The sequence below is a fragment of the Lissotriton helveticus genome, chromosome 3_1 (assembly GCF_964261635.1).
Source record: "Lissotriton helveticus chromosome 3_1, aLisHel1.1, whole genome shotgun sequence".
Lineage (NCBI taxonomy): Eukaryota > Metazoa > Chordata > Amphibia > Caudata > Salamandridae > Lissotriton > Lissotriton helveticus.
The window spans coordinates 769,130,752-769,149,596 of NC_136061.1; the positions used below are offsets into that span (position 1 = coordinate 769,130,752).

General features: G+C 43.0%; 1 protein-coding gene across 3 annotated transcripts in view; it reads left to right on the plus strand.

The window, feature by feature from the left end:
* The window catches only part of DENND2B (DENN domain containing 2B), a 1,120,876-nt gene that overhangs the window by 1,000,027 nt on the left and 102,004 nt on the right, over nucleotides 1–18,845 (plus strand). For all 3 annotated transcript variants that reach the window (XM_078680987.1, XM_078680986.1, XM_078680988.1), the window contains one exon: nucleotides 9,929–10,077. In XM_078680987.1, coding sequence (XP_078537113.1) covers nucleotides 9,929–10,077 — 149 coding nt within the window. The remainder of the gene's footprint in view (nucleotides 1–9,928; nucleotides 10,078–18,845) is intronic.

Genomic DNA, 18,845 nt, shown 5'->3' on the forward strand with positions numbered 1-18,845 from the left:
GATGTAATAGAATCCTGGTAGGATGATGTAACCATGGCAAGACCTACTTACTGTTGCTGTAACCTTAGTGCCTACCAAGACATACAAAACATACCTCCTACTCAAGAGGCTCTGCATTCTTGAATGTAGACCCGCCCCTCTAACTACAACATTTAGGCTAGGAGTTGTTAAGGACCTCCATGAAAATGCAGCAAGACTCTGGTGGCAGTTGGGAGCCATTTCTGACAAAGGTGGAGGCCTGGCCTGAGATGAAAGATGGCCCTGTAGTCATGTAGGACTTTTTTGGGCAACCCACCCTCAACCCCACCAGCACGTTGTGTCCGTTAAATCTGCTGGGGAGGAGGTGGAGCCCAGTGAGGAGGGTGGACAAAGACAAGGAGCCCGCTGAGGGGAGTTACAAACTGGTGTGGTGTGTCCCAGTGTATAGCCTTAAGCCGAAGAACCATGCAATGGAGAAACTGTTAGAAGGAGAGCACTGTTTAGAGGGTGCTGTGGATACACTGGAAAGAGGCACAATATTTCCTTTATGGTAGGCATAATTCGGAAATGATCCATGGAACTTGAGGCACTAATACATTCAACTGTGATGGTGATTATGGGGCAGAATTTTCTGATGCACAGGATGTTTTCTCAATTAAGATAATTGTAGCACAGGTTAGTCCATGCCTTTGGAGATGGAAATGTTTTGGCGCCCAGTGTGGAATGACCAGACGAGATGGCACGGTTCATGGTAATGCTATGTTCAAATCGATGGGCAATGTGCAGCACCAGGTAAATGGGGAACTTACCTCTCTGGCATATGTGAGTCGGTGCTGGATGAAGAGAGTTTGGTGTTTAGGGCCATTGCAGTGCAACTTGTTCATGATAGAGACTCACCAATGGCTTGGATTTCAGACTTGTGTGTTGGAATGAAGGCTCTGGCTATGTACAATTTGACACCATGAAAAAGGGCAGTAAGCTGATGTTTGATTTGGGTGATGTCCGGAGACATTGAAGAAAGACTACCCAAAGCCTCATGGTTCATTTAGAATGAGAAGTAGGACTATCTCTATGGGCATTGAAGATAGAAATTAGACTGTTTTGTTCGAGAGTATACTGTGTCCTCAGGACATTGGAAGTCGAAACATCACATATTTGGCATATGTCCAAATTTTGATGTAAAAATACGACATACTGTACATTTTTCAGCTGGACTATTTGGCTCTCATGGAGTTCTTATTATTCTATGTGCTTCTGTTAAGAAACGTGTCTTATTTGCCACTAACTGTGAGGTTGATTAGATTGGAGAACAGTTTCGTTGGTGATTCTTGAATACTGACATGTGCCATGTACATCTTAATAGCGATGCATGTGTGGTTTAGTAAATTTCTGTGCAAGTTTACTTTTGTTGTTTGGGACTTGCTATGGTGCAGTGTGCTGAATGAATGCATAGTGCTTCATGACAGGTTGGGAAGTTTAAAACAGCCACCTGTAGGTTGTTTTGGAAGTAATGTGTGAGGATTTACTTTCAATCCCATATGTAGTCTAATTAACAATTTAGGGAAAATATCTAGCACCCGTCGAAGTTTAGTTGTGTATATATGTGACGGTTATGGATGTATATGTGTTATAGGTGTGGGAAAGACTACTACCTCATTGCGAGAGATACAATTATAGTGCATTTGTGTGTGTTGTTGCAAACTGGGGAATGAGCAGAACCCTGTCACTAGAGGTTGCAAGCAGAAGTACTCTGTGGAGTTAAAATCTCATTGTGGGTGGTAGCCACTTGTTGCTTGAGTGGTCATTCTATATGAATGGAACAATTGACAGATGTGTTTTACAGGAGGCAGAATAGGTTTGTGATTGTTTTGTGGTAGGTTTTATTCAGTTTGCATATAATGAAGTTGACCAGTGTTGTGTTTGAATGGTAGTGTTTAATGTAACTCTTATACGTGAATATTTTTTCACCTGTTGACATGGGCTGGTTTTAATGGTGGTATTGCTGGACTAGTCTAGTGTTTGATTGTTGCTTCAATAATTATTCAGTAAGTGTCTACTGGAGTCTGTCATCACTGTGTTTGGAAGACGGCCTGACATTTATGGTGCAGTCTCCAGAGGTTGTGGTACCGGGTGCAGATTAAGTGCTTTATTTTGGTTATGTTGGTTTGGACAGCTAGTGTGACTGGGTGTGGGGCTTTGTGGAGTGCTGGGCTGCACTTGTTTGAGTATGTGGTAGAGTGTGCTGTCCTTCTGGAGTTGTGTGTGTTGCATGTGGAATGTGGAAAAAGTGTGTAGTTGATGTGTCTGTGCCACCTGCGCAGTGTAGTAATGTGAGAAGCATGCCTAGGGACATTGTGCATAAGTGCATCTGTGATGACACGTGTTGTGTTGTCATTTGGTCAAGGAAGTTTTGAGTTAAGATAAAGCATGGTTCAGTTTTTGTTTTGTTTGTGCCTTGACTGTTTAGACATGGGGAAGACAGGGAAACCCTTTGTCAAAGGAATCCATTCTGTTCCGTGTCCAGGCTGTTGTGTGACTGCGTGTCTATGACTAAATGTCCAGCATGCATAAATGTTGTATGGTGTCATTGTGAGTGTGCAGAGGAGGTTGCAAGACATACACATCTTGAACCTTTGAGCACTTGTACTCACAACCTAATCATTGGATCGTTTAATTATTTGAAAAGAGTTGTGGGGAGCCTCATGTTTTAACCAATTACAGAGATCATGTGACTGCTATTTGTTGTCTTTGTTTGTCTGCCTGGGTATTGGACAGTATCTACCTGCTCATGGAGCACCTTTCATTGCACAGTCTAATTTTATGTCATGGGTGGGATTTTGATGAGGTTGCCATACCAATAGAGCTACCATCGAGGTGGTGGGATGGGGGTCTTCTTGTTTTTGTCATTTGATCTTTTGGTAGTTTTGTAAACTGTCAATCATGGGATGTACCAATCTATCATGGCATCTGGTGTGGTACCTCCTGGAACAGATCTCCTTTTTCCTGCATGTAGAACATAGTAAGTGTGAGAAGCTTGCCTGGTATATGATGTACACTTATGTAAGTGGACACCCTGCACCTGTCCAGACAACCCTATGGTCATTTTAGAGGTCTTAGACAACCTTGAAAACTTTTTAAGTGGTAGCTGGGGAGAACAGCCTGCAGGCTTTGTCCAGGAGGAGTGCAAAACAGGTTGTCTTGCCAGAATGGAATAGATTAAGTGAAAAAGAACCACACACAGTATTTATAAAAATATGTATTTATTATATAATATTGTCTGGTACATTCAAATATCTCCTACATGGAGATAAACACAATGCACACAATAATTTTAGAAAAGAAACACAGTAAATAGCACAAAATACATAGTGGACCCAGGGGGGGCGACGGGTATAGGGGCAAACTATATATTAAGAAAGTGGCATAAGAACCACGACTCGAGTCAGGGCAATGTCGAGAGGACGTAGAAGTGCTGGGGTCCCACAGAACCACGCAAGGTAAGTAGATAGGGACCCCACGGAGAATGTGTGCAGTGTGGGAACACAACTGTGTGCTCCGTACAAGTCTACATGTAAGCCACAGTTGAGTTTTTAAAGATTAAGGGCCCTTTCCAGTGGACCCTGACGAAACCCAGTGGAAGACAGAAGGTTGGAGAGCCACCCCACCCGTGGAAACCCTAGTATCCAAGTTACCTGCATCAGGTAAGCCGGGTGCATACGTGTGAAGCGGTGTCGGAAACTGCCGTCAAACCCAGCGAAAGACTTCAGGAAAGTGCCGCCGTTGCAGAAGGAAAAAATTCCCGGTGGAATATGAATTCTAGATGAGTTACCTGCAAGCAGAGTAGACAGAGTCTATGTCAATCAAGAGTAACCAGGAGACTTGGAAGACAAATGCCCTCTGATGACAGGTGTTGCAGGATGGGTGACGATGACCTTGATTCTGCAGCTGTGAGGACCAGACGATGCTGAGGAGGATCAGGAGCCATGCACGAGCTGTCCCACAAAGGATTTCGAGTGCTGGGGGGTCGGTATCTGGCGGGAACACCAACAAACCTTTGCAAATGCAACCAATGCAGGAAGTGAAGAAGGAGCAACATCAGGACCAGCAAGGTTCAAGGGGCTCATCACAAGCAGGGGAGGCAGGGCGTGCCCCGAGCAATCAGGGGAAACAAAGGTGACCCTCAATTGGACCCACAGGCAGGAGGCACTGGAGTTGCGAGAGGACCTCAAGCAGCTCACCAAAAGATGCAGGCCACGATGGACATGATGTGGTGTGGCTCAAGATTCTGGTCACTGGATGTGCTCAAGGTTGGGGCTACTTGGAGCCTGAAGATCTTCTTAGAAGGAAGTCAACAAGCCTTTGCAACTGCAAGTTGATGCAGTGCACAGAGGATCGGTTATTGGAGCCCCCATGAGGGATACTGGCCTCAAGTGTGGTAAGAGGGCAGGACAGGTCTTGGGGGCTGTGGAAAACCACCACCTGTGTTGCAGAACATTTCAAAGTCCAGAGAAGCTCAGGATCAGCAGACTGGTCAACTTAGTTGCGGTGCCTGCAGCAGACTGAAAGGGAAATGAAGTCGATCCCAAATGAAGTCTAGAGTGCCCAGATGGTAGAAGAAGGAGTGGTGTCTGATTTGAATCTTATCCAATGACAAATCTAAGGACCTACATCCAGGTAAGCCCTTAAGTACCATAGGGAAAGATTTGGAAAGATTCAGGGGACCCTCCTAGGGGATGGTCTGGGAAGGGGGGAGGTTACTCCCATGTGCTTTGTCCAGTTTCACGCCAGAGTGGAAGCCAATGGCTCCCAGCACTGGTTCGAACTGGACTATGCACAGGGAAACCAAATGTGCCCCATATGCAGACTTTGTGGTGATGGCAAGTGCACCCACCCGGTCCCAATACACCAAATCCTGTCTGGGAGGTGGTCACACCTCCCTGTGACAGGATGCCTATTGTTCTGCCTTCCTCTGCTCGAGCTTGGCTCAGCAGCAGGAGGACAAAAATGTATCTCTGGTCGGCAGCAACCATTTTCTGCTGTCGAGGTCTAGAAGGCTGGCACCGGGAACACTGAGAGCCTAACAGAGGGCTCTACCAGTACTTGGAATCATATCTCCCACACCGTTTATGGTGTGGTGGTATGATTGCAACATATTTGATACCAAACATGATAGGATTCGTTGCAGCCAGTTTTGAGATGGTCACCGCGTAATTACACCGTTCCCCTCTATATGGTATATGACTACTTCACTGACGACCCCGGAGAATGGATTCTGTAGGCTATAGGGGTGTCCTGCTCATGCAGGGGCACCCTCTCACTTATATCCAAGCACCCAGCCTTCAAGATTGCAAAGGCCTGCTAGAGGGGTGACTTATAGATGTTTAGTGCAGTGACCCTAGATATAGTAAACCTATATCTTTAGTAGGTCGTGCTAGCACCAGCTTACACAGGCTGCGGTGGCAGGCCTGTAGTTCCATTTTGAATGGTCTGCCAGAGGTGGCATAATGCATGCTTCAGCCCATGGGGGACCTCTGGGGTACCTATGCCCTGGGTACCTTAGTACCATATACTAGGGACTTATAAGGGTACCCCAGCATCCAATCTGGGATTTACCTAAGAGCTTGATATAACAATTTAAAAAGCAGATAGACTGGGGTCCTGATTAGCAAATGAAAGTAAGGCAAATGAAAATCTCCAGAGCAGACCCCAATCCCATTCTACGTAAGTTGCCCTTGGAATTGATCTTGTCAACTACATTATGCAATTGTTATATAAAACGTCTGAACGTTCTTGATCTTGGCTGTGGGATCTATCTCCACCAGTGAAGCACAGCTCGGTTTGAGTTTCTTATCTCAGGTAACTTCCACCACCCTAGTAGTTGCTTTGGTGCCATAGACCACTGCACATCTTTGCGCTCCCTCAAACACAGTCCTTCCAAAACGGTTAGTTATTCACAATTTGAATTACCCATTTATTCAAGGCGCTTCTTTTCCTCTTTGCATATTTCCCACCTTATTCAATGTGGCCTGAGGTGGGCTTTATTTTAGTCGAGAGCCTACGTCTGAAGGCATATGTTGACAAATTAGCTGCCCATGGCGTTGATTCACCAGTGTCAGTGGGAGCAAAAGTGCCATCAAGTACCTATTACCCTCTGTGAAACCACAAAGTTAACTATGTGTCTGGCTCTTGGCGGCTTCATATTTGCTGCTGAGAAATCAGAATAAAGGCACGGAGTGGAACTATAGAAAATAAACAGAGCTCTGTTTAGCGTCTCTTGCTTTGCTATGGTATTGACTGCTGAGACCAGGCATAAGAAGAGCAGCGCCATGGGTGCACAGGGCAAGTTCAGGGTAGCAGATGCTACCTTTGTAGAGTATAACTGATGTTTATACTACCGCTGTTACCCATTTCTCCTCTTAAGGCAAATCATACATTTGCTTCCTCAGTCTCTTTTTTGTTTTGTGATCTAAACTTTGGTGTTTTACACACTGGTTGTAGGCAAAACGATTTTCCTCTGCTTTCTTGCTCCTGCCTTAAATCATACAAATCTGTCTTCAGCTCTGCTGCTCGATTCCTCGAAAGATGATCACGTCACTCCCACTCTGACTGCCTTGGGCTTTACTTTGAGTATTACATTGCAGTGCCTTGTATCACGTTCAGTACACTCACCTAGAAACACCAGGCATGCTCTACTTACAGGCTTCACAGCACCAGCAATCACACATGACAAATACCTGTGTACGCTGGGCATTCCTAGGTTTAGCCAATCCAAATAGTTAAACAGTGTTCTTTCTGCAGTCGCCCATCTTAGAAAAACCCTATTCCTGTAATAACTTGTTGTTATTACCATTTTATTTGTTCCTGCTGCAGGCGCCTTTGCGGGCTGGCTGCTCTGCTCTCAGAGCAGGGGGAGGAGTGGTGGGTACGCTGGAAGTGCGCAATGACTGATTGGCTGACCCTCTTGGGTCGGCCAAACAGTCATGAGTACTTTGCATGTTTCCCACCCAGGCTGCATTACAACCTGCATGGAGAACATGCCCAGGCTCCCATTCCCTGGCTGAGAGCGAACCACGGAGCTCAGACCAATCACAATGCTGCATTTCAGCATTGTGATTGGTCAGGGAAGCCTGAATGTGCTTCCTGTTCCTGGCTGGGAAGATGGAGGAGAGACGCGGCGACGATGGAGACTCAGTGAAGAGGTACTTTTTAAAATTATTTTTTACAACCCACTATCCGCAACCCACCCACCGCCCCGCCTACCCACCCCCGATCTGTGCCGGCCACCACTGGTAAAAAGATGTACCTCTGAATTGCTTGAAGCTTCTTAAAACCACCTTGCATAGCCGTCTGCAACACTGATGGCTACCTGTTGTTTAAAATATTCAGAGAGTAGGCTCTGGCTTCACCCAGAGCAGTATATCTCTGACCTCGAGATGCAGGCTGTTGGCTGTTTGGTTTATCATTCAGTGTCCTACAGAATGCTTGCATAGCAGTCCATGAGCCACTATTTTACATCTCAAAAGTACACTGAATCATGAAGCATTAAACTCATATTTCATAGATGCATTGTATACAGAAAGCAGTCGTTTTTGTGTTTTTTCTCTGCAGCAGGGTTTTTGTTAAATATTTTAGCCAAGACTCAAATAACAAGCCAAACGTATTGGTTTTGGAATACTTGTCTGTGTTCTTATCAACTGATTTTGTGGCCAATCCAGCCTGGACTGCAGCTAGACTGAGCATTTTGTTTTCATCGTATGTTTAATGACCCTGCATTCTTATTCCTCTCTTTCCTTGGTTGGGTTTTATAAGCCTACGGTAACTGTTAATTAGATATTGTGGTTTCACTTTATGTACAGTTCCCTGACCCCCTTGTTGCCGATGGGTTCTTACAATATTTATGGATTAAAAAGTGACAGAGAACTATTAAAGTGTATTGTGGCTATAGAGGAGACGAGCTTTTTAAAGCATCTTCATGAATACAACACTGACAAGCATTGAAGTCAACCACGGTGTCTATTCAGAAGCCCATCAGTGGTAATTCAATGCAATAAAAAGCGGAATCCGTAAATCTTTAGTTTTCCATGATGTCTGCCAAAAACCACCCCAAGCAAGGGGTCAACACAGTCAGCCTGCTTACAGTCATCCTGCTTGCATTCTTTGAAAGTCATTATTGGACTTATATTGCGACAATAAACACATGCCTCCTATAATTTTCCACCTGGATCTGTAGCTCTATCTAGTGATTAAATATGTGTCGAAATGCGGACGGGAAAATGACTTAGGCACATAAAATATTTTCTTTGTGGTTCTACAAAGAAGGTCAGATTTTAATGTATTCTTTAGGAAATGAGAAAACGTAGAGACATTAATAAAGCTAGGTATTAATCTGGAAACAGGGTGATTGATATAATTTAACCTATTTATCCATAGATGTCTATTCCATAACAAACAGCCTTATCAAAGGCACTAGGTCTAGCGTGGGCTGCCAGACTTTTTAACATTGTCAATGCTTGTTTTGTTTGGTCAGTTTTATTCTTGGATGAGCTGCATGTGTGCAGATGTGCTCCTTACGAAACAGCTGAATGCCGTAACTAACAGTGAAGTTAGCCAATAGCTGAAGTGGTCTCACCAATTGCCCCCATGCTGTAGTGGGTGGAAAAAAATAAGACACAACAGCTGACCAATGCATGAAGAGGGCCTACTGAAGGGCCCTATATGAAAGAATATTATTCATAGTTTTATTAAAATCAATAGCTCTTGGCTAATGCCAGACCTTAAAATTGTAACATGCTTCTCATAAAATGGAACAGTCTGTCCATTTGCTGTATCTAACTTTACAAACCATAAAATTAAAAAGGCTTTAAGGATGCTGCAGTCTAAGGTCCTGATTACATTTGGGCTGTATTCGGGAACTGAAATTGTGCGTCTGATAATTACTATTAGTGGTACTTAGCCTGTGTGCAATTTGACCCAGTGGTAACAGGGAATTTTGTGCAAGGTGGGCAAAACTCCACCTATTTCAGGATGCTTAACCATAATATTTTGCATTATTCACATCTGATTTCTAATCCCATGTACGGTAGAAACAGACGTTTGCACCCTAAACTGTTATTTTGGCCCATATGTATTCAGGTGTGTACTATTTATCATTGACGCATTTACTGAAAATCATAAAACCAAAATACGACTAGCCAGTGAGTTTGCACATTTAAATTATATGTTCTCTTCTTTTGTGATGGAGCAGTAATGGTTCTCTGGGGCAAAGCAGTCTCTAATTCTGACTTTTGATCTAGTCAACCACTCAAGTGACAACAATACCTACTGACTGAGGGTGCTGTAAATTATAACATATTTTGCATTAGATTTATAGAACGTTAAGATAGCTGGCTGTATTAAATGTTCCTTCGAGATTGTCTTTAGATTGGCAATCCGGCTGTTATTTCTATAGAACAATGCCTACTTTAGACTTGATGCCCTTGTTGCGGTTCGGCCTTTTCCAGTATGGTAATGATCAGCTGCCGCACTTTTGAGATTTGTGGAGGTGCCAGTATTTGAGTGAAGTTTTCTTGTATTATAAAAGCGGGCTACATGAATTCAAAATCCATCCATTGGCACTTATGTACTCATTTAATACCAGGTGCCTCGTCATGAAGGTGTGCGTTCACACACAGCACAGATATGCACCTGTTTTTATGCGATGGCACTTTCTAGAGGGCACACGTTTAACTCAAAGTTTTTCTGAGGTAATACATATACTGTACACAGAAACTCCTCTCTCCACCTAAAAGGGACCCATGATGAGTGCTATAGTTTCCAAAGGTATCATACCAGGCAACCTATATGTGTAATAATTACTCTGCCTGTGCGGTCAGAGTCCATCCAAAGACCTGTAGGTAGAGCACATGATTCCATAATACAGTTATTCTGTTGTATGTTTAATGTTTTGTAGGTGATAGAGCTCCGGCGACCAATGGACTCACGCCTTGAACATGTGGACTTTGAGTGCCTCTTTAAGTTCCTCAGTGTGCGACAGATGACCAAGATCTTTGCCTCCCTGCTGCTCGAGCGACGGGTCATCTTTATAGCAGACAAACTCAGGTAGACAGCAGGTGAACCCTTTCAATGACATTCAAGTTAACTTGTTTATGAAGTGAATCTTTGTACAATGCCTAAGGCTTCAACCAACAGATTCGTGTTTTGGTATAGTTGAATTTGGAACATCTTTTATATGTAAAACCTATTTATTAGGAGTATGAATAAATTAAAAGTACATGTGATCATTTTATAGTTATCATCCACCTTTCTGTTGCAGTTTATTACATTACACAAATAAATAAAAATATAGGATATCTTAAAAACATTTAAAAATATTGGAACAAATTACTTTTCTACACCGTAATGAGATACAGGATTTAACGACTCAACTTTTTACTTATTGGTTATGCAGCTATAATGATGGCATGTCACTTTAAATGTAAAATATAAATTACCATTTGATGATTGTAAGTTTCTCACTTTTAAAAAGAACACAAAATAGAAACTAGATGTAGTTGAGTTGTTGCTTACCTCAGTAGTTCATTGTTTATGCAAGGTTTCATACATTGGGTGATTATACTTGTATATTGCACTCTGTAAATCCAGTAGCCTCTAGGTGCTGTTCTTTGAATGGGCTGATCTGGTCAAGACACTCTAGAACCGAAAGTGCCCAGGGTGATTCCCTGTGATTGAGACTAATTAAATGTTTTCCGTGCATCAATTTTCAGTGCTAGCTGTAAGCACACAAGCTGTGTACATAGATGGTTTGTTAGAAGTTTTGTAAGATGCTGAATGTTGGCTAATGATACCATACTTATACTCATGTTAAGCATAATATCTTATTGAGTACAGGTTCTTCACCTTTCGGTAAATAAATGCTGGCAAGATATCCACAACAGAGGGAGTAATGAGACAGGCAGGAAAATCAGTGCAAATGTTGATCGTATGGTGACCGGCCAGTTCCTTGCTTGGCTCCAACTAATTTCTTGGAGTAAGTGTATCAGTGAGAACAGAGCCTGCATCAGCAGATTTTCAGAGTTCCTTTTACACTTCACCTTCGTCCTAGAAGATTGTTCAATTAGAAACTGTCTACATTTATTGTCAACTGTCAAAACATTTTGGGGATCTGTGACAAAATAAATGAAAACATTTTGGGGATGTGGCTACCAGCTTTTATTAGCTATCTTTTACATTTTAATCCTTCATATAGATCATTTTTAGGTATTTTGTACAATTATATGCTGGACTTTAAGATATACAGATGGTTTTACCACATTTGATGTTTTAGGCCATATTTATAGATTGTATGCGCAGAATGATAGTTTTTAGCATTAATTTGAGAATGTTAGGAATGCATTTGGACATATTTGGATATACTTTGAGTCGTTGAGGGGTTGTCAGTCCAAATTTTCAGCCGACCTACATTGTTTTGGGAAATATATTTGTCTGTTAGAAATCCAATCTACAAATCGTGAGCACCAGTGTGGCACATTTGGGTGCTGATTTAAAGTGTTAGAAAAAATCCGATCTGCAACATTTTGAAGCAAATTGAATACCTTTGGGTCTAAATTGTGAAACGTTTGGTTTATCTAAAGCATTTTAAATCCAGCTGAGATGCATTTTGTTGCGCCCTATAACTGTGTATTTGTGAATTAGTGAAGGACATTTTGGTGTTGAATCAAAAGATACTCAAATTAGGCAGGTGGTTGTGCTGCGGTGGTTAACATAGTTTGGGTGGGGTTGGCTCTGGAATAAACAACTGTATCCCCCAGACATTAAAGTGAAAATGCAGTCACTAGATTTCTGTAAGTGAATCCCGGTGAAAATGCTTATTCTCTTCTGATTTTAAAAGAGAACTACAGCTTTTCTGTCTGGGATCTCTGTAGACAGGAAGGCTTATGAAACACTATCTGTGAGCTCTTCTTCAATGGACATAATTCAGCAAACGGAGTATAAGTGACCATCACTTTCCCGCAGAGTATGTCTGTCATAAGGAGACTGCATCTTGATGAATAACAGCATCAGCCTTCGCAGGCACTTAGTTTCCAGTCTGCGTAAGCCGGGGAGAGTGGGAAAACGCACTTCAATGCCAGTAAATACATTTTAACTGAGCCCTCCTTGGTAGAAGTATTAATTGTGAAAGTTCATTCAAAGTTAGGCTATGTAAACTGTTACTTTGATATTCTTATCATTATTCAGTTGCTACATTTTGATAATTACAAGATATATGAATAATTCCTTGTTTATGAATACCAATAGCAATGAGTGAAATGACCCACATTTAACCCTGGGTACATTGAGCCCAGGATATAAATAAGTAAGAATGTCTGTTAAATATTCAAAATTGTGATTCCTTTAACTCCATCAATTGATTTTTCATCACTTGGCACATCTAGCTATAATAGAATAGATGATATTTACCAGCAATGGTTCTGCAGGGTCCAGTTACATTGTAACAAAGTTAGGTGAAGATATTTTGACTATGTCTTATCAATGAATACTGGGTAAAGAAGGGCTTTGGCAATATTGCAGTCATGAAGCGTACAGTCCCACTCTGCTGTTCAACACCTTCTCAGTGATCTGAGAGAGACCAGAGCTGTTGGCTATTTTAAAAAAAAACAAATAGGCAAGCTTCTGAGTTGTTAAGTTAACATTAACATGACACATCCAAGATGAAGAATGACTGCATTTAGTAGTGATAGATTAACAAGAGTAGTAGTACCAGACTCGCAGGATATATAGCCACCACATTAGCCTAACTCGCTTCCCATTTTGGACTGAGAGTTTGCCTTTGGCACACAGACAGATGGAATGATTATGTTCTCTGCTTCAAAACTACTGTCCTTGCTTTGAGAAAGCTCCACATCACCACTCTCTAGATCAAAGCAGGTGTTGGCTGTATATCCTCACAATTGCTTATCTTTGGCATGTGAACTATATTATACCTAGACTGGATAAATACACCCAGTTCACTATACTAATGTAAAAACATCTTGTAGAATTGAAGGCACGAGTTCTATCAACCCACTACTGTTACAGCTCCTGTTTTAACACTTGCTCTGGAAAGAGCACATCAGGGTAAGTCAGAGCAAGGGTTTGAAACCAACTCTATCTTTGACTTAAGGCAGTGGCAGAAATTGCCCCACATGGCTGGTGCAATGAGTTGTTACATACTCTTTCAGGAGGAATACCTATGGGCCCATAAGACCCCTGTACTGCCTTCCGAAAAGGGTCAAATGGTGGTGGAGTAAATGTGCAGTACTTGCTGTGTGGTGCATAGTCAGCCTCCTAGTGATGTGTGCCTACATTTGTAGTATGCTGGAGGCATAAGAGCAAATTGCCTTATGTGTGAAGCCACCTTCCCTTGTGAATGAGGGAATGTCCCATGTGCAAACATTGCATGACTGTATTACAGCATCAAAATGGACGCAAACGTATGTCACCCCTCCCCCTGGGTACTTAAGTAAAAGAGCCCTAGGTTCCTCTACCTATTCACTTACCATAGTACATTCCTGAAAATGCTGAATTATTGCACAGTTGTAAAAACACTTCATTCACCCACGTTTGAGATGTCAATAACTAGGGGGTATCCAAGATAGAAAGTAATGTGACTATTATGCCAAATGTAGGATTCACCATTCAACTATCTTAAGTAAGAAACTAATGTTTTAGGTGTGAAGGCAACTCTTTGAAGCTAGGTGGTAGTAGCAAAACTATTACTTAGTGTATGATGATCATGGATGTCTTGCTCATAACATATGGACTTTGTTGTCAGTGTTGTTGCTTTATGTCTTATGACGTTAATGGTTAAGGTGGTGCTTGCAATTTCATGCCTTTGGTTACCGTGATGTTGTCTGATTTCTGCCTGATTTCTGTTACCCTTAGCTGTTTGATCATTGACTTCTTTTTTTGGTGAAACCATTAAGTCATTGTTTCCAAGGGGATGATGAAAGTGCTTGTTTATTAATGCATTTGGTGGCAAATCTGTTGCTTGAGACTTGATTCCTCAAAGATGTAGCCTTTGAGTACTTATGCATTAAGTAGCATTGCACTTAATTTTGTGTTATTGCTTTTCATGGGGAAGCCTGTTCTTGGATGTAGTTGCCTGTTGGTGGTTAAATCACTGTTTGGGTCATAATTGCTGGTCTTTGCTTGAATCTTGATGTTTCTGAATGTGTGAACACCTAGATATCTGCTTGAGACATCTTGCCTTTAGAGGTGAGGCCTTTTCTTTAAGGCAGTGCCTCTGTGGAAAGAATAAGGAATTGTTATTTAGGCACTAATCAGAACACTTCTGTGATTTCCCTTGAATTCCAAGTGCAGCAAATTAGTACATTTTCACAAGAGGAGTTTATTTTTAGCAACATCGGCTTGATATCTTTTAGCTTGATATACTGTGCCCAGAACAGTTTTGCAGTAATAGGGCAAAGTGTTCTTATTTAACAAGGTTCTAGCATTTTCCTAGAAATACTTTTGTTTCCAGTGGATCTAAACAAGTAAAAATACGGCGGATGGGTATGCTTACCAATGCATTTCTGTATTTTAAAATTAGTGGAGATACAGTACAAGACATTTAGACTTACTGTGTACTTTTCCCAGCCAGTCTTCAGTCTCCACAAAAAAGCTAAAGTATTTCCACAAGGGACCTTTAAACTTCAAGGTGTCCTCAGTAGCTGGTCAAGATTACCATTATGCGTTTATACACTTGTATCATGGTAGAATGTCTCTGCTGTCCTATTCATTACACTACAAGGTTAGCATATTATGTTAATAGTGCTAAAATGTATTGACAGTCATATGTTGTCTGCATATCTCCCTCACTTATTAGGCTCACCCTAGAGAGTGCATGCTCTGTTGCTTGCAAGACATTTTGTAGCTTACATGGTGCTTAAATCCCACCCATTGCTTACCATTGGTTGACTTCCTCATCACTCTGATTTCCTTGCCTCTCTTTCATAAGACTATGCCTGCTTCACTTCCTCTTCGTGTGTTTGACCCTCCCATAGAGCATGGCCCAAGTACTCCTTCCTTTTGGGGTCCAATGTCCTTCCACTTCTCGCACGCTTTCAGAGGTACTTTAAATTTGTAGCCCTTCATCAGAGTGCATGTGTTTGCCGGCTATCTCCCCCTTCTACTCTGCATTGTTGTTGCTTCGTTATTATTGGTTTCTCCATTGTTGTTGCCCTGTAATTTTTACCCCATTGTTGTTGCTTAACCTGTTGTTGTTGCTTACCTCGTTGTTTCTTGCCCCTTTGTCATTGTTGTCCCATCGTTGTCCACCCTGTCCCCCTTTCTCCAGTCTCCTTTCTCCCGTCTTTTTGCTTCACCCTCCAACTGCAATGCTTGCAATGCCCCGCGTTCTTGCTTGCCCCACTTCATCGCCTCCCACTGCATTCCGTCTTGAACCATCCACCTCCCGCATTGTAGCTTTTCCTTCCCCTCCTGCCAAGAAAACAAGCAATTTCAAAGTCAATAGGTCTTCCCTAAGCAAGATCTACTGGCTTTGTTAATGTTTATTTAGCCATATTTTATAGAGGCATGGCTGAAAGTAAAATAAAAAAGAAATTAACATGGTCTATACTGGCCTCCTCATATCGCTGTTTAGGTCTCGCAGACCTGTGTTGCAGCGTGCATGCGCTGCTCGCTCTGTGAGGCTTATTGCAATCAAGGAGATTTCAGAAGTGGTTTCGAAGCACCGCCCATCATTCTTATTGGCTAGCGTCATCGTTTATGCTAAACGCTGGCTTCCGATTCAAAATGAGGTCTCTTTGTTACCACACTGTCTCCTTTTTGGATGGCCCATCCGGACTGGATCTTTTGCTTGCCGCGTTATACAGTCTCCTTTAACTAATGGGTAAGCACTTTTTTTTCTTATTCGCGTAATGGCGACAGCTTGTTTCAGTCGCCTTTGGCGTGTTTCTTTTTTATCGCGCTTTCACTTATGCGGAGTGCTTTTACTTTAATAGTGGCCAACCCCCCCCCCACCCAGCACTCACGGGACAATGACGGGCATTATTTGTACACAGAGCACACAATGCGTGCTTTCACTTTAATAGCGGCTGCCAGTAGCGAAGTATCGCTGGGTGATTATTTTTTTTTACTCTCAAAGCGCAGTGCCCGCTTCAGGGACACCGCGCTCTGTTTGTTTATTTATTTTTTTACTTTAAGTCTAGTGCTTAGCTGCTGCATTCCCCGCTTCCCCAGGGTGGGCGGCCTCCTGCTCCGCAGTGCAGAGATACTGACTCTGAACTAAGTGACGGGTTGTCTGGGAGGAATCAGCAGGCCGTGCCCCAGTGAGTCTGTCCTTCCGAACGAGTGAGCGCCCAGGCCAGAGGCCTGCCCCACGACACACCTGTGAGTAGACTCAGTTTCAGGTACTCATTCTGGGGTGATTGGTTTAGGAAGCACTGATTTGCCAGCGGGATACCGCTTTCATTGTAACAAGATCCATTAGTGGTTTCTGCTCAGCTCGGCCAGTGGGGCTGTCCTTTCATGGTATGGGTCCAGCGATTTTCCTCAGCCATAGGTGGCATCGTGTGGCTCCTCGTCAGGTCCGTCCAAGCCTATGCATTTCGTTGGCCCATAATATTACCGCTACCTCCGCTCGTCGACGTCAGTTCCTTCCTTTCTTTCTGTGCCTTGTGTATATAGAGCTACTGCATTAGTCCTTTTCGAATTGCTGCAAGGATCTGCGCACTTCCCCCTCCTGTTCAGTATTTAACTGCTCATCTTCTTTATGCACTGGGTATTATGATGTTCCAGTGCTGGGTGAACATCAGTGGCCTCTTTAAGAAACTCGTTACGAGTAGCCCATTATCGGATGTGATAATCAGATTGCACCCGTTAAAATTGGACACTGAGGTGTTCTGAACTTACCAGTTGGAGAGCAAGTTCAAAAGTTAAGGGTTTTGGGATAATAGTATGCAGATTTTGCATGCATGACGTGTCTAAATTCACCTGGGGATAATTGTGGAGGAGTGGTGCTAGCCAGAACACTCATAACTCCAGTATGTGCAGTAACGGAAGTTATCACGCATAATGAAATCTAGAAGGCAAGTCAACTCATAATGAGGGCTTAGGTCGGAAATCTTCCCAAGAAAGAGTAAAGTGAACTTCTGGTATACAGTAATTCAGCCAATATCTGTGAGTACTACCTCAACCCATGTGAAGTTAATAATTTAGTGGTACTTTTACACACTGAACTTTCCTGCACTTCTCAGATTTTGGCAATAACTAAAGCTTGTTTCTACCAGCAACATTCTGGTGCACTTTCGGTGCAGAATACTCTGAGGCGGAACGCGGATGAAGGGATCCATCAGGCTCTGGTGCTACTGGACCTCTCTGCTGCGTTCGACACGGTCGACCATACCATCTTGGTCGACCGTGTCGAGCAGGCAGGCCTTAGGGGCCCTGCGCTGAGCTGGATCCGCTCATTTATCTCTGGCCGAACTCAATCGGTCAGACTGGGCTCCTTCACGGCTCCTACTATATCCACTATCTGCGGAGTACCTCAAGGCTCCTCGTTATCTCCTCTGCTTTTTAATTTGTACCTACGCCCCCTTTTGTACTCCCTCAGGAAAGCAAAGGTAACCATCTTCAACTATGCTGATGATTTGCAGCTCATCTTCCCTTTGAACACCAAGGACTCTGTGGTAGAATTTCAAAACACCATGTCCCACATTCTGAGTTGGATGAGCTGCAATCATCTGAAACTTAACCCAGGCAAGACCGAACTGGTCCAGCCTGGACAGAGTACACTTAGCTGGAATCCCAGCTTCTGGCCCTCCAGTATGGGCGCCCCCCCATCTAAGTCACCCTCGGTCAAGAGCCTAGGTATCTTCATTAGTGAGGATCTCTCTTTAAAAAAACAGGTGGGAGCAGTTGTGTCCTCCAGCTTCTTTCAGTTGAAGAAAATAAAAACAAGCATTTGCAATGCAATAGGTCTCGCATTAGGAAAGTTTGAGCTATTGGTATTGTAAATGGCAAAGTTTTTATTTATGTTTCTTTTATTTAAAATAGCTAAATTAATAGCTTCTTCATTTACAATGCTCATAGTTATAACTTTCGCAAATGTGATACCTATAGCATTTGTAATGCAATATGTTTTGTATTTACAAACCGCGAGAGGACAAAAAAAAGTTTCGAACCACCGCCTCCTCCCAGGCCTTCAAAAGGGACCTCAAAGTTCTCCTCCTCCAGAGACACCTCCAAAAGTAATTCACGTCCTCTTGCTATTTGTGAGGAAGACTTCCCACTACTGATAATTTCTACTTTCCATGACCATGGAAGTGCCTTCCCAGTGTATGCCTGTGATTGGAGGGTCTGCCTTTTTGCAGTATTTTCCATGTGCTGGTGTTCGGTGCCCTTTTGTAACATGCACACACCACTCTGCCCTTGCAACACACGGCTGCTACCTCTCACATGTCTTTACCTTTGATACTTGCACAAGTGCCACCTTACCCATGTAACGCTTGTTCCTGAGCCCCCATATGCCAGCCGGAAGGTGCACATATGGGCCCCCTTTGTGCAGGCCAGCCAATCTAAACAATATTGTCCTGTCTCAGCAGAAGCAGACAACGTCGGATGTATTTTGAACATAACCTTAACTATATATCTTTCTTCTTTTGTGAACCCGGAGGGAGCCCCGATCTTACCAAGGCTATTATGCAGGGCTCGAACAAAGCAGGGAGACTGGATGGGACGCTTTGGATTGAAAAAATACCACTGGCTGCGCGTTAATCACACGAAAATGCCAAAGCACTCTAGTGCCCTCGGAGATCTGGCACGGATAATCTACCCATATCCCGTCTCCCTTTCCGTGCCAAGGGGCA